The sequence below is a fragment of the Periplaneta americana genome, chromosome 14, assembly GCF_040183065.1.
Source record: "Periplaneta americana isolate PAMFEO1 chromosome 14, P.americana_PAMFEO1_priV1, whole genome shotgun sequence".
Classification (NCBI taxonomy): domain Eukaryota; kingdom Metazoa; phylum Arthropoda; class Insecta; order Blattodea; family Blattidae; genus Periplaneta; species Periplaneta americana.
In genome coordinates this window covers 159,192,059-159,207,830 of record NC_091130.1, presented here as the reverse complement: position 1 = coordinate 159,207,830, position 15,772 = coordinate 159,192,059, and the positions used below count along the sequence as shown (strand labels likewise).

The 15,772-nt window shown below is 37.7% G+C and overlaps 1 protein-coding gene across 2 annotated transcripts in view; it reads left to right on the top strand.

Annotated features, from left to right (window-relative positions):
* The first annotated feature begins 1,131 nt into the window (after positions 1-1,131).
* nsl1 (non-specific lethal 1) overlaps positions 1,132-15,772 on the top strand; it is a 165,335-nt gene continuing 150,694 nt past the window's right edge. The window contains exon 1 of one of the 2 annotated variants that reach the window (XM_069846469.1): positions 1,132-3,029. In XM_069846469.1, coding sequence (XP_069702570.1) covers positions 1,546-3,029 — 1,484 coding nt within the window. In that variant the 5' untranslated portion in view covers positions 1,132-1,545. The remainder of the gene's footprint in view (positions 3,030-15,772) is intronic. The other variant, XM_069846470.1, reaches the window with a different exon arrangement.

The following is a 15,772-nucleotide window of genomic DNA, read 5'->3' as shown; positions in this document are numbered from 1 at the left end:
CGTAACATGTCAAAACAATCACGAATTCTATAATCACAAAATGGCCTTCCCTCTCCTCACATGAGACCATACTGATCGAACGGAAGCCGCCACTCTGGCTGTATCCGCTGTGTCACCAGCACAACCAACATAATTCGCGCCGGCGTAATAGAGTCGACGAAACTAAACAAAAGATTTGGATGGAACAGCGGGCTGTTCCAATAGGCGAACGGCTTCCCTACATATATTACTTACGGTATTTCTTCTATACACAATGTTCGTAACATGAACAATAGTTCTCACGTACATACTTTAATTATTTAATATATGTTACTATACTGCTGTAAAACTGATATTAAACTATTTAAACGTTAAGTATTAATGCATATATTTAACATAGCTTCGGGTTGTAGTTCGAAGACGAGAATATGTGCTTCGACCAATAGGAAATGTGTTCTAGAGGGGTTCGAGTATTGATGTCATAAAGCGCACACTCTAGGCAAGATAGAGATTACTTTCTTGAAGAGCGAAATATTTTGTATTTTGAGTTACTGGTTATGTATCGAATATTTGTGTCATAAATAACGTACCAATTCATACGGAATTTAATTATGAAGCAATGTTATGACTTTGAAAGAAAAACACTTGTGTATGTGAAATGTTTGTAATGTGTTTGAGTAGTGATACAGGCCTTGGCCGGTTGTTCCTTGTGCTAGATCGTTCGCTCGAGATTTCTGTACGCATTTACGTCGTATTCCGCCATTGTTTGGGAACATTTTTCAACAGAATGATTCGAATGTTGGATATTTATAACTGTGAATAAAATGAAAGTGTTACCGGGTAAGCCTATAGTGTTTAACGTTGTCGTTCAGCAATTGGTAGGTTTTCATGATAACGCTATGTGGAAGGGCTATTGTGATATTTTGTCCTCTCGTTTGCGGTGTCGCCACATACGTATCATAAGCTCGGGCTTTGTCACGTGGGTGTTGGTGTTTGTTCTTAAAGGGGAGGGGGAAGCACGATAGGGGTGCTGGAAACCCACGTTGTGCTAAATAGTATTTACATGTAGACTTGGCATGAAAGTTATATTTAATTTTTTAGACATGACGTGTAATGAAGTGTTCATACTAAGAACGCACTGTTTTGTTTGCAGTGAATGCTTGTTGGCTGCATCTAGAACAATGCTTTGTCTTGGAGTAGACAGTGAACTTGGATCGTGCTGGAGATTGAAGATGTGTGCGGGGATTAAATATGTGCGTATGAGAATGTGTTTGTGTTCATCTTTTATCATTTAATTAAAATTCAAGACACATGGCAGGAAAGGGTCAGTTGCAATTTTTTCAGTGCAGTAAAAAATTTAACTACATTTGTGATTATTCTATGATGAAAGACTTGTTGGGGAAGGTATTCTGAATTCCGTGATGCGTTTGTTGTTGGATTATGTTTGTGACTTTAAGATGCCAAAATACAGTGAAAACAAGACTTATACAGTTTACGTGTAATACCTACACCTGAATTATGTCGTGGATTCCATCATTGATGCTGCTGAAATAAACCCATGGATGAATGGGACTGAGATTTGCCTCGTCGAGGCATCCCAATGTGGTTGTCATGGCACCAGCTTTGACAGAAGCTGGTCAGTCTCAGAACTTCAAATTACCTGCATCTTCACATTCCTTGCCAGCATCTCCGGTAGGTGTGACTTTAAGTGGATTACTATCCAATGGGCATTTGTTATGTAAAGGTGGGCAAATAAGCCTTGGGACAAAATTGAACGAACGGAGTAAGTTTGAACAACAGTACTTGAATTTTATTGCAAAGGATTTAATCAAAGAAAGGCTAATTCAGACAGAATCCGATTCCCTCGCTTTTGACAATTTAACGACCTTAGCTATAGCATCTGCAAAGTGTAGTGAAGGTTTACATTCTACAGGTGGAAAGTCAGGAGCCTCGGAAAGTGGTTCTGTGAAGGAAGGTGGATTTATGATGAATAATTGTGACCCATCTATGGGGGACCAGGAAGATAACATGGGTTTACAGAAGTCAAACACACCAGTGCCATCTTTGGAATCGGGAAATTTTTTGAAGGAGAAAAGCCTTTCTAGTGATATGGATCAACTTTTCAAGAATTTGGGTGCTGCCATTTCCAGTAGTGACTTAGGAGGTAGTGGGGACCTGGGACAAAACGTAGAAGAGCTGCTTCAAGTTATAAAAAGTATGGAATCTAACGCTACAGAATCAGATGTTCCGCTGCACGGGGAAACTGTGGGGATGGATCCTAGTGAGAGTGGTGAACCAGAGGGCATGTTTCCAATTTCAGACGGCACCGATATTGCCAGTGGACTGTCAACATTCGAGAGGGAACTTTTAAATGATGTGGATATGATGAACATGTGCGTGGATGTTAATCTTGGTGAAAATCCTTTGGTAATAGAAAACAAAGAAGCACTTACCAAGGAACGTATAGAAGAAGCACGTAAAAAACAATTCGAAATGGAACGAAAGTGCGAGTGGCTTCTACGAAGGTTAAGAAAGCTTCAGGCTAGGACGATGGGCAAGCACGTTAGTGAAGAAGTGACGGGACTGTTGGAGCAAGCCCATAGGATGTTGAAGCAGACTTCAAATAGTGGTGCTGTCGGTGTTTCTGTACAGGGCGAAGAAACGAGTGCAACAAAATCAGAAGTTTCCCGGAAAGAGAAGAAATTGAAAGGTATTTCAGCGTACGCGATGGCCAATCTATTCAGGCGGTTGGACATGTTATCACAGCAACAGGCAGCTGTGTCCACACGACACCAGGCGTTGCAGAGGTATTTCGGCTCCGGCTCCTCCGACCACGCTCCGCCAACAACTTCCAGTAATGGACCACGTGTGCTGCCGAAATTTAGTGCAGAAGTGAAGGATGAACTGGAGAAGGTTTCAGGGCAACTCCACACACAACTTAAAATGGTGGAAAATTGTGTGGATTCTGATGCAACTGCCAGCAGTTCCGGGGGGGAGAGCTGTGACGAGATGCAGTCCTTCAACAACCACCATCAGATGCATATAAGCATGTAAGTTAAACTCTTTTATAAAATAACTTGCCCGTGTAAATAAGCATAAATTGCGCCAGGCTTCAGGTAGACCTGAATCCTGCAATGAGTGAGTTGTAGAGGTTTAGAATGGATATGATGTTTGGCTGTTCATCTACTATGTATACATTCAGTTATAGAAATTAGCGACTTTCGTATATTCGTGCCTCGGTGATTTGGTCTCCATTTGTATAGCGATATGCTTGTTATTTCACATTTGTTCATTGCAGCATGTTACGAGATTTCTTGGATACGGAATTAAAATTTGGACCTAGTCTAACTATATGTAGGCAACAATATCGCACGACTGTACACAAGTAGCGTATATACAGGTGCCCTTGTTTACTGCACGTGCGCAGTGTGTTTTAAGCAAAACTCGCACAATAAGGGAGCTCCAAATTTTATTTCCGTATCTGTACATTTTACTGTTCAGTGCATTTTAAGTGAAATTTATGTGTAGCTGATATCTGTCTTTCATTAACTCTGTATGCATTTATATGCTATGTGGGTTTTTTTTTTTTTTTTTGGGTAGATAGATGTAGGTATTTAACATTGGAATAAGAATTCTATGTGTAAAAATAATGAAGAAATAACTTACCGGTAATCAGAAGCCATATTTAGAAATTAGCAGTCTTTGACAATTTGTATAATAAGAGAACTTCATATTTTATAGTCGCAAAGTCAAAGCTTGATGTTCTCTTGTTTTATAAATTATCAGAGCCTGCTAATTTCTAAACATGGCCCACTTATTAAGTTATTTCTTCATTGTGAATCTCAGTGAATGATTTCGTGTTGCGTAACTTATGGACCAGTTTGCAGAAAGGAAAAATTGTCTATGCCTACACTTCAAATTTTAGGAATGTGATTGTGATTTTAAAATCCTATTCTACATTTTTCAGGTAGTCTGTGGAATGTAGTGATTATTCACATTATTTAGAGGAACAGCTTATTTTTTGTTGTTGTTAAATTAATACCATATAGCCTATGTATACAAATTAATTTTATGTTCCAGTAGATATTTATGTGCGTTATTGAGTGTAAACAATGAATGGTAATCATGAAAAATGTGCCACTCGATTTGGTTAGATTTTCTTTTGTTGTAGAGGTAATTGGGCATAAAACGCCCGAAGAGACATTCTTTAATGTCTGCATTATCCATTCCCATGTTAACAGGAGTTACTTCTAGACAATTGGGGCTTCTTTAAGTTTACTGGTTGGAGTAGGCAATATTATGGATGAATTAAAACGGAATAGCGCACAATATACTTTGATTGCATAAGGAAACTGTTCAGACGAAGGAACAGAATTATGTCATAGTCTGCAGCCATAGACATATTTTAAACATTCGGAGCTGACGAAGCTGTCTTTGCAGTATCAGATGGGAGTGGCTAGCTACCCCCGCTACTCCCCCAGTGCGTATTCTCGCCGTTGAACAGATGGCATTGAGATTGTGGATGCTATAGAAATAGATGATCAGGAAATAGTTGCAAGTTCGAATTCCGTAGGTATATATTTCGAGAATCAACCCAGACCGCATCATTTAAAGCACTGACTCAAGTTTGTTTTTTTCCAAATATCTTAACGATGTGCCATTGTTAACTGTTGTGATTTGCTGAGTAAATTTATTGCCATTGCTATCGTCATGCTTTTTCCGGTAGATAGCCTATTTGCTTTATACAGAATGTGTAAGTTAAAATGTCGAGTAATGTTATCTTTTCGTCATTGGATAATTGAGCGTCGGCTGGAACAACGTTGTAAGTTACAAAATTTTCATTCGGCGTGTTTCCGTGTAATAATGTTGTATGTCATGTTACTTTGCTATACTCCTTGGCTTGCAACTGTCCATCAGTGCAGTACGTGAAATTTGTCTACTCAAAATTTTGCTACCCTCATAAGAACAACGTTGTACGCGTACACATTTTTGCAGGTTCTGTAAATTTTACCAAATGTAACTTATAACGTTGTTCCAGCCGACGCTTCAATTATTGAAAGAGTTTCGGAATGTAATATTCTAACCTTTCTATTGATTGAGGAGGGGGAAAGGAACTGGCCACCCAATCCCATTATCTCCTGGCCTAATTGCCTCATAAGTGGTGCCTTGTTGGTATCACTTGTGAGGTTCAGACCTGTCTTCGAACAGTTGACTAAACAACTCTTGAGTCAGTCGGTCACTTAATATTACATTAGTGAAACCTGTAGGCCTGTACAAGAAGATCCCAGTTTGTAGGAAACTGATAAAATGCACTTTATCATTAATATTTTCTTCATTTTTCCATCATTCTTGCTTTAAAAAATGAAACAGTAATTCTCGTTCCTCCCTCCCTCCCTCTCTCTTCCCCCCCTCCCCCTTCAAGTTAAAACAAGAAATTCTATCAGAAATCAACAGGAAATAAAAGATCATTGGGATGCGATAGCCTGACGTTTTTGAGCGTAGATGATAACGTTGAACTGTGGCAGTTCTTGCGTTATATTTTTCGCTGCCGTAACTGATATTGCGAGGTCGTATAAGGCCTCGATTGTCCACCGCTGTGGAGTAATGGTTAGCGCGTCTGGCCGTGAAACGAACGGGCATGGGTTCAAATTCTTGTTGGGATAAGTTACCTGGTTGGGGTTTTTCCGAGGTTTTCCCTCAACCAATTGAAGCAGAATTACTCGGTAACTTCCGGCGTTGGACCTCGGACTCATTTCGCCATCATTAATTCACATATCATCCATACTGTACTCCAACCAGGAGAAAGTCTCAGGGGAATGAGACGCAGCGGGGTAATGCTATGAATGAATGTTGATGTCATAAGGACACACACGTGGGTACACGAATCTCCATTGGCTAACTCTCAAAGCACAAACGATAACATTGATACACACATACTTATACTACCCTAGTTACAAAATTAGATCACTGTTAACCTCCTGGTCTTTTAATGCCTCCGTACAGGAAATAACTTATGCAGAGAGCGCATGGTTTTTAAACTGACGTTATAACGGTAATATTATCTATCTACTTCGCTCCAATAGATGATGCAATAGTAAGCACATTCCTTTCACTGTTAGTCTCTTAGTCTCCTGGTTGGAAAACAGTACCATAGCCCATGTTAACTTCACAGTGCAGCGTGCTGTACTTGTACAAGAGCGCGACCGTTCGGATATCCATTCATTCACAGAATAGGAGTGGTAAGCACAATAAGCCTCAGGCTGCAGTGCCTCGGGTCCCTCCTCAGTACAAAAGAAAAAAAGGCCTGAATTAAGCTTAGTCAGAACTGGCTTGGCTTTTAAGGGCCGTGCCCGACAAGTGGCCTGGGCGAGTCCCTGATAAGCCCCATATCAGCGTCGGAAACCCGTACTACTCCCGAGACTTCGCCCCAGCCTAATTTTAACAACTGCGGATGATGGATGAAATGGGGGGGGGGGTGGAATTATAGAGGAAAATCACGAATTCCACCGCGACGTGTCTAGGGGACGAACCCGGGCCGCCAGGGTAGAAGACAGCTTGAGCCACAGACGCAGTCGGAACTCTGGATTCCCACAGAATTGATAATAAAGACGTTATTGCGCAACACAACAATGTCTAGGATTCAGTACGCGATGCAGAATAGGAATGTACGAACACTGGTTATACAGGGTGATCCGTTTGATTATGGATAAAATAAAAACACCGTAAAACATTTACTATTGAACTTTATTTGTTGAAACTTTGTGCATACAACACTGAAAGATGGGAGATTCCTCAGAGCTCAACATGACCCCCATTGCGCACCCTGCACAACTCATAACGGCGATGCAATTCAGCCCATGTCCGTTGTAACATAAGAGGGGTGATTTGTTGAAAAGCTTGAGTAATTTTTATGCTCAGATCATCAATGTTCCTGGGTTTCTCTGAACAGACAGTCTTTAACAAAACCCTACACAAAGAGGGGTTAGATCTGGGGAGTTTGGAGACCAAGACAAGAGATAGCTGCTTCTCGTACTGAGTTTCGCCTGCGACTTCCTGCATGTTTTTTTTAAACACAGAACCTGTTTCTACAAATGTTCGATACCACAACATTATGGAATCGTATTTAGGTACATTACGCACGCCATACTCACGTCGAAATTCCTTTCGAACTCTTTTAACACATTGAAATTTAGCATGCCAAAGAACACATTGTGCCCGCTGTTGATTTTGTAGTAGCCATTTTAATAATCTACGATTTTCATTTGTCTTTTCAGATTATGCATTGTTGTTTGTCATTTATGGAAACTCCCATCTTTTAATCATAATATAATTAACCGGCAAGAAATTTTTCATACTATCATAATAGCTTTATATTACATACTAACAGTTTTTTTTAGATTTTATGATTTTTCGCCCATGTTATTCCTCGTGTTGATGAAAAAATCATTGTTACAGTAGCTTACTTCAAATTCTTGAAAACTGTAACTGATGGTAGGCTGTCACGTCATAATACGAATCCTTCGTGAGTGATAACATGATAGTAACTATAATCGATACACATTTCATTTCCAGACTAACCCTGTGATGAATTGTAACACTGAATTATAGACTATTTCTCATTATCTCTCTTCAGCTCAATTGTATTCTTGGACAGGCTTAAAAACGATAATTTGAAACCATTTATTACAATACACTTATATTTGGACATTTTTAGAAATGATATGAGTATTAATATTTGATGTATACCTATAGCTTGTATCATTTCAGTATAATTTGTCGCAATGAACATTGCAACATTTGGATAGCATGTTTATCGTGAGCCCATTGGAATGATGGAAAGAAAGAAATGATTTCTGACAGCTGATTGGACGAAGATTCACACAAAGTTTCACAAATGTGTTGTTGTTGTTGTCCAGTTGCAATTAGTTGGTTTGCATCATCTTTCTCCAGCTTCTCAAATGTTGCCTAGTGGAATTCAAAGAAAGTAACTCTTCAAAATATTTCTCCCATTATGATATGTAAAATTAAAAATTATATACAGGAATTTCGGTGCAGATGTCTTAGCATACTGACGGAATGGACGTTAACAGACTGCGTAATATTGCTATTTATTATAAGGCGAGACAACGAGATACCCAACAGAATAGAACACATTCTTCACCTTCTTCTGTGAATAAATAATAATAATAATTTGTTTATTAATATTTGTGTGCTGAACAACAGCCAGAGGCCAATTGTAGTTCAGCAATAATAATAATAATAATAATAATAATAATAATAATAATAATAATTTAGGTCACTTTTATTTATTCGTTTGGGTCCATTTTGAAACTAAATATCTTTGCAGTATTGTGTGTTACAAGTTTGATCAAAATCGGTTCTCGCATAGATGACTATCGCGTAGGTCTAACGATTTTCTTTTCGGCAACCAACCAATAGTACATTATGCAACGAGCCTATAATGAAGGTAATTAAGAAGCGAGTATGGATATTTATGAAACTCGCTTGCGCTCGTTTCATAATTTTCATACGAGCTTCTTAATTACCATTATAGGCGAGTTTCATACGACTTTTTATGCTCGACCATATTTCTAACTTGATATTATTAATTTTCTTTGTATCTGACTTTGACCAATGTCCCGTATGTTGTGAGAAAGTATTGATTTTTTCCGAGGAACAGATGTTCACATTGACCGTGCTAGGCCATAAGAACCTACAGACATAACATTGAAATTAAATTAGACATTGAAAAACGAGATGACAAATTGAATTTATTTGAATATTATTTACAATTAACGCTAATTATTATAGTAACAGAACATAACCTTCTGCGACAGTATTGGATTTCCAGCCTCCGTGACTTTTCTCTAATTCTCTTTCGATTGCATATCCGAGAATAATCGATACTTGCGGTTTTATAACGGTAGAAAGCTGACCTGTCATTTGCTGAACAGTTGTGTACTTTAATGACATGCATTAAAGGTCTGCTACCAGGTGTATAATTACTACATTTCGGCATGGTTGAGCATAAAAATTTATAAAACGCAATTTTATTATAGTAGGTATGCTAATGCATTTTAAAGTATCACACTTTGGCCATCACTAGCGGGTACTGGAATTCGTTTGTTTTTTTTATGTAGCTTCGATTGTGCTCTGCATTCTCTCTAAATGTTTTCAGCTAAATAGACTAAATGATCTTTCTACAGTGGCAGTCATACTTCTGAATGCAACAACCTCTTTTTTTATTTAGTCCCCCCCCCTCTTCACAACACTTGGCAGATCTTTTCCGCTTGGCATGACTGTCCTTGTAGCAGCCAGCCAAGTTCTAGCTGGTTCAACTACCAGTTCTTATCCCATGTGAATCTGTTACATGTAAATGGTGCGCAGTGGCGCTACATTAATACATTGCATCTCCTTGGAGCAGGCCTGCAGGTTTCCGTTTATTCATTCGTGTGGCGGTGTTTTGAATATTCTAAGCCACGTAGTCGTGTATTTTGGTTTCTTCGCCTTCCTTATTCACTGAGATAAGTAGATGGAGTGATTTTTTTGTGTAAATTTGTATACAGTATTTAACTGAAAACTTAATTACAGAAGAGTTTCGACTGTCGTCTTTTTTTACTAACCCTTCGCCATTTAATACCAATGAGCCGATATTCTACTAATGGTAGTTTTCGCCGGATCAAATACTGGCGCCTTTCTCCTGGATGATCAACATACGCACAGTCTTGAACTCTTGAGTATCTAGTCACGCGCCCAGTGTTTCGTTCTTGTGACGTAGACATCTATGAGCGTGTCAGAGTTAACACACAATTCCAGGTTTATTCGTTTGTCTGCTGATCTGGAGCTGCTCTCGGACGTGCGTAGGTTCGATTACTGTTTCGGCTGATTACCAGGGTTGCTTTTTTTTTTTTTTCAGTTCCCCAACTATAAGGTGAATGTCAGGTAATCACATGACGAATCGTCGGTCTCATTTCATCAAATACTATCTCATTGCTAACTAACCTTGTAGTTGAGTTTAGGAGCTGATGTGACCTGTGGTTGAAAAATGACCAGTAAAATAGTTTTTAAAACAAAATTACTAGTACTACCTTGTTTCTGAATTTATTGTATTAAAAGTAATTCTCAAGTAGTCTAATACAAATTTTACAAACAAAAATTTGAACGAATATAAAAAAAACTGTTTAATTTATTTCAATTGAAAATGGCCCATCTTAAAAATTTAAGTAATCGAACATTAACAATGTCTTACATAATGTGTTGTACACGCATTTACGTAATACAGTTCATATTTGAAAGGAAATAATGATTGAAATGTTCAATTAAGTTATACAGTGTGTCCCACTCGCCACCGAACCCGGAATTTATTTTAATAATTCCAGTACCAATGATATTGCAATGAAATTTGAAAATGACTTACCTCATTCTGCGAGAAAATGGGAAAATTAGTGACTGATGCCCTTTCAAAACAAATTAGATTCATTTAGTGATCAAAATATATTTCGTGAATAAACCATGATTTTGTGTTTTATCGCGGCCATAAATTTGCGTATTAAAGATCAGAAACCATTCGTTTATCTAATTCAAACTTTTATACTAAGCATGTTAACACATTTCGCATTTTCGTGGCTCACCATAAAATCGTGCCTCTAATAATTATACGTTTCTTTTTTGTGATGCCTAAAAGCAAGCAATCTGGGTACAATGACATTTGCGTTCCTTTTGATAGCAGAGGAATAGGCAGTGTTATACTACATTCAGTGTTGATACAGCTGTTTTCGAAACATTAGACGAAGTAAGTGTATTTACAGAACAACAGGCGAGTTTTGATTGAATTGAAGTGTCAGTTACATGCTCCGTATAGGTATTTTTGTTGACTATGTGAAATAGAATTACAGACGGAAGCCTGCTTGTTTCCTTCTTCACCACTTTCTCCCAGAAGAATGCTGAACTATTTATACATTTGCATGCCAGTAAAATAAAGTGTGATAATACGTCATATCTATGTGCACTGTAGCTATTTATAACGCATTAGGGACTTCAGTGGCGTTATTTCGTGAGTTTGGTTTTTGTAGAGAGATTGTTGATAGGTGAAAATCAAAAGTAATTTTATTGTGGATGCCATAAATATGTAAAATGATTCTTCATTAACTTTGTGATAACTTGATTTTGACTGTTCCATTCCCCCTCTCCAAGAAATAGCAAAATTAGATAAAACAATTAACAGGCTTGTAATGCAGCGATGGGAACGTCACAGAATAAAGATTCTTGCGTTTACTAATGGAATTGGAGATTTTGCAGTGTTGCTGTGAAATATAAGATGAAGATCATGTTAGCAGTAAATACCTATTTTCATTTAGTTTCTGAGTGAGAACCGTTCATTCCTACAGCATATCATATTGCGACTATTGCAACTTAGTTTATTTTCTTGAAGTATTATTCAATGACGTACCGAAATGCGAGTAAAATAATTGAACAAGAAGATTGAAACTTCCTTCATGTTCTGTGTATAAAAAGGGGCGTTCATTATACACTCAATATACGAGATATTTATAGATTATACGGTTTAAAATTTAAGGAGATTTACTCAATGACGGGTACTTGACTCTTCCTTCACCCAAGTATCTTCATCATAAGCGAAGCTGTAATTTTTGTGCCGCATTTCTATCAGTGGGAGGCGAACTACATAGCACCGGATGATGATGGAGTAAGAGCGTAATGCTGGCAGAGGAAATGGGAATATCTCGCGAAAACGTAACCAAACACCGTCTTTGTTAAGCACAAAAGATGTAATTTCTGTAAAAGATGCTACTACTGGAGAAAAAACCCCATGTATAGTGAGGATCACTTAAGAACAGTTCCTAAACAGCAAGTATTGCCGTCTTGTCATTGTTGCCAACTGTTACCAGATATCACACGATTCTACGTATTAAATGACTTATTTACTTACCGTACTTTGTTGGAAGGTTATTCTAAATAATTCAATAATTTGTAACATATTTTCATAGGAAAACTATATGGGAAAGGGATCAACGTGTCAAGTGTTTTGTCTGGCAATACGAAATTCATTGGTTTGACTAAACAATTGACTCACGAGACCTAACCTAAAAATGTATTTTGTTTGACCGCATGAAATTATTAGTACTAACTCCGAAGACTTACCTGACTATAGTCTTGAATTATAACCACAACGCAACACGTAAAATAACTATTATGTATTATATTGATACTGATATTAATTAATTATTAGTGTGTTCAAATTTCACTAGCTTCTAGTAACCAGCCCAGAAATCTAGTACAATTTCAATTTCATGGAACTCCAGTACCGACAAATATTGTCGATATTTGTCAGTATCGAAATTCGAAACGAAGTTGGCAAAAGAAAATTCAACCTGCAAACTAGAAAATCACCACAATCCACTAGCATATGTAGTGATGGGGAAAATGGTTAGCTTTCACCTTTAGGGTATGAAGTAAGCTGACCCGGACTATACATAAAAGAAAATTATCATTTTAGTTGTGTTCTGGGTGAATATTCAAAACAACTGAGGTTATTGTAGGCTTGACAAACTATACGAGACGGTAGGTTGTCTGTATTATTTGCCTTCGTTAATTTCAATGTAGAACAATTTGCATCTTCTCTTTCCTGCGGAAGTATGTGAGCATCGCAAATGCAGATGTGTAAGATTGCAAGTACCTGACACCGGAAACGAGGCAGACCTTTCCCGAGCTGCAAACACAGTCATGTAGTTGCGGATCCTTATATTATGTTTTCTTTTATAAATATCTCATTTCTTCGCTAAGTACACTAGTTTGTTTCCATATTGATTTTCTTGAGCGTAAATACAATCTGTGGCGTGGAGGTAAGTAGGCTATTCATGATATTAACGAAATCATGTAAACTAGTCTAGGGCATATTCTAGACTTGTGTATACAGGGTGTCCCATAGCCCGTAACTAGGGTATTTAAATGTATCTAAAATAGTTTGAATTCACGTTATAGGGTTCATCAGAGTCTACCGTTTGGAGTAGTTGGCAATTGTTTTTTTAATGATCTGAATATAGAGCTATGGTACTTAATGCTTACATTATTTGAATCAGGGCGAAGAGTGCAACAGATGTATGGAATGAAATATAGGGTTTCCCATTAAAAATAACTTCATGTTACAACGAATTTTTGTAACAGCTTTTATAATTGCCAGATATTCTAAACGGTAGGGTTTGGTGAACCCTGTAACGTAAATACAAACTATTTTTAGACACACTAAAATAAGCTAGTTTAAGGTTGTGGGACAGTGTAGAATCTTGCCACTGTAGTCGACGAATAGTTAGGTTGCTGATTAGCTTACTGTAAGATGGTTTAGACAAAATTTCTATAAGGATAGTGACAACCACCGCGTTCCGTAGTAACTCAGGTATTGAGTTATTGAGACAGAGAATAATAGAGAAGATATGGAGACATAAAGTCGCCGGAATCAAAGAAGCCTCATTCTTGACCCCCACTGTCCGTTTTGAGAAGGATGACCAACAAGCCAATAACGTTAACGATGGAAAGAAGTCTATTTACAACCCATGTATTCCTCACTTCAGTGAGAGATACAAAATGAATATTAATACATGGGAAGTGAAAGGACTTCTTTTTGGCGCTAGGGGAACTTCATTTAAGTTAACCAAAACCATTCTCCTTTCTCTTAAATTTTCTAATAAGGACATTAACAAAATTTGTCTAATGGTATTGAGAGATTCATTATTCATTTTACACAATCACTTGTATAATACTATGTATTTTTTTTTACTTCATTTCATTACTCTTCAATGCATTTTCATCTCCAAATTGTACTTTATTTTTAAATTTATCGTTGTTCCGTATTCTCTCCGCAGTCATATTGTATTTTTAATTTAACCTCTGCTTTGTATTCTGGATCCTAGTGGTCAGCCTTAGATTTCGGCCAGATGTCCTAAATTGTGGAATTTGTATGTTGTCATAATACACCATAAGAAATTTTGTCTACTCTTTTTGGCATGTATTAGGCCTTAGTGATCTGATTCATTCCACCTTAACAACCGCAGTTCATAAGATTTAGTTCGATACAATCCCGGGCCAGGTCGATGGCATTTAAGTGTGCTTAAATGCGACAGGCTCATGTCAGTAGATTTACTGGCATGTAAAAGAACTCCTGCGGGACAAAATTCCGGCACATCCGGCGACGATGATATAACCTCTGCAGTTGCGAGCGTCGTTAAATAAAACATAACATTTAACAGTTCGATACAGAATTGTATAATCCTTCATCAGATCCATTTTATTTAGTTCCATATAGTGTACTTCTTACATAGTCCAAAAGCCATGCAACTTCTACTTCTTAGGGAGTGTTTTACATGTACTGTACACATTTGTGTGCAATACACAGTCTTCAACAAGCCTATTCTAAACGAGTTTAGGGAAGTTGTGATTTCGAGTACTCATTGTAATCAAATCTTCCTCTTTGGGAGTTACTATAAGCACGCTCCTAGCTATTGGTCACAGTGGTTACTGGTGCTGTTTCGGAATTGACTTTGCATTTGTATCGTAATTGGCATGCCACAAGATCTGCTTGGACTGCCTATTGCATGCGATTGTACGTGTGAGAAAATCACAGTTTTCTTCCGAACAGGACAAACGAAATGTCACGTCAGAAGTTTGAACTATGTTCACTCACGTCTGCTACCAGCACAGAGTTACGCGCGACCTCGTTTGTTTCGTTTCTCCATTGTCTTCTTTAGAACAAATAATATAGCTACAGATTTATTCATATTTTGAAACAGTTTCACAATTTGAGACAAATTGACTTTTCTTTTGTAGTGATAGTTTAATAGAATCTTGTGGTCACATTTAAGACAAAAGTGGCATAACAACCTGCGTGGCAGTAAACTTCTTTTAAAGCACCCGTATTTAGTTACTTAAAGTTGAAGTCGTCTGTGTCAGAGGTTTCTGGCCTGGAGGTCCTGCATTTCTTTGATCTACCAACAGCAAGGGGAATTCTCTGTGGATTCATGTTCAATAAATTTTCGTACCAATTGAATCTGTAATTTTGTTTCTCATATTGTAATTTTCAACCTTCATTTTTTCATGGTCGAGGAAGCTATAAACAGTTGAAGTGTAAGTCCCCTGATAGCGGCTGTCCACTCTTCAAAACCATGGGTTACCACTGCAGCCGACGTCGTGTAACTTCTTTTCAATAATGTCCTGTCTGCTACTTGTTTGTATTACTTTATTAATTTTATTGTCTATGTATGAATTTTTGTATGAGATGGAAACTTATGTTGCACTTCCTTCTATTTATAATTTAGTTCTTAAGACAATGTGGATTACCTTTGATTACAAAATGTATGTTTATTTTCTGAATAGACATTGAGTTAGTGATCGATCTGTTCGTCGTGGTGGTGATGGTGATGGTGGTGGTGGTGGTGGTGGTGGTGTCCTTAAAAAATGTTAAGATTTTTTACTATAGTTCCGTCGCTCTTATTTTCGGCAGCCAATCACGTTGGGTCTTGTGATTCGCAGATGATGACGTTATGCATTTCCTAAGGCTCGATAAATATACTTCATATAATCGCCCGCCATTTTGGCTCTTTCGTTGGCGTTCGCAGAAAGCACACGAGGACGTTATTTTCCTCTCAATTACTTGCCGAATTACAGTGCATTTGATTTATTATCATAGGAGCTACGTCATGATAATGTTTAACGGTGTGACAAATAGATTCCTCGTCTGGTAGCTCGGCAACGAAAGAACAAAAATGGAGAACGATACTACCTA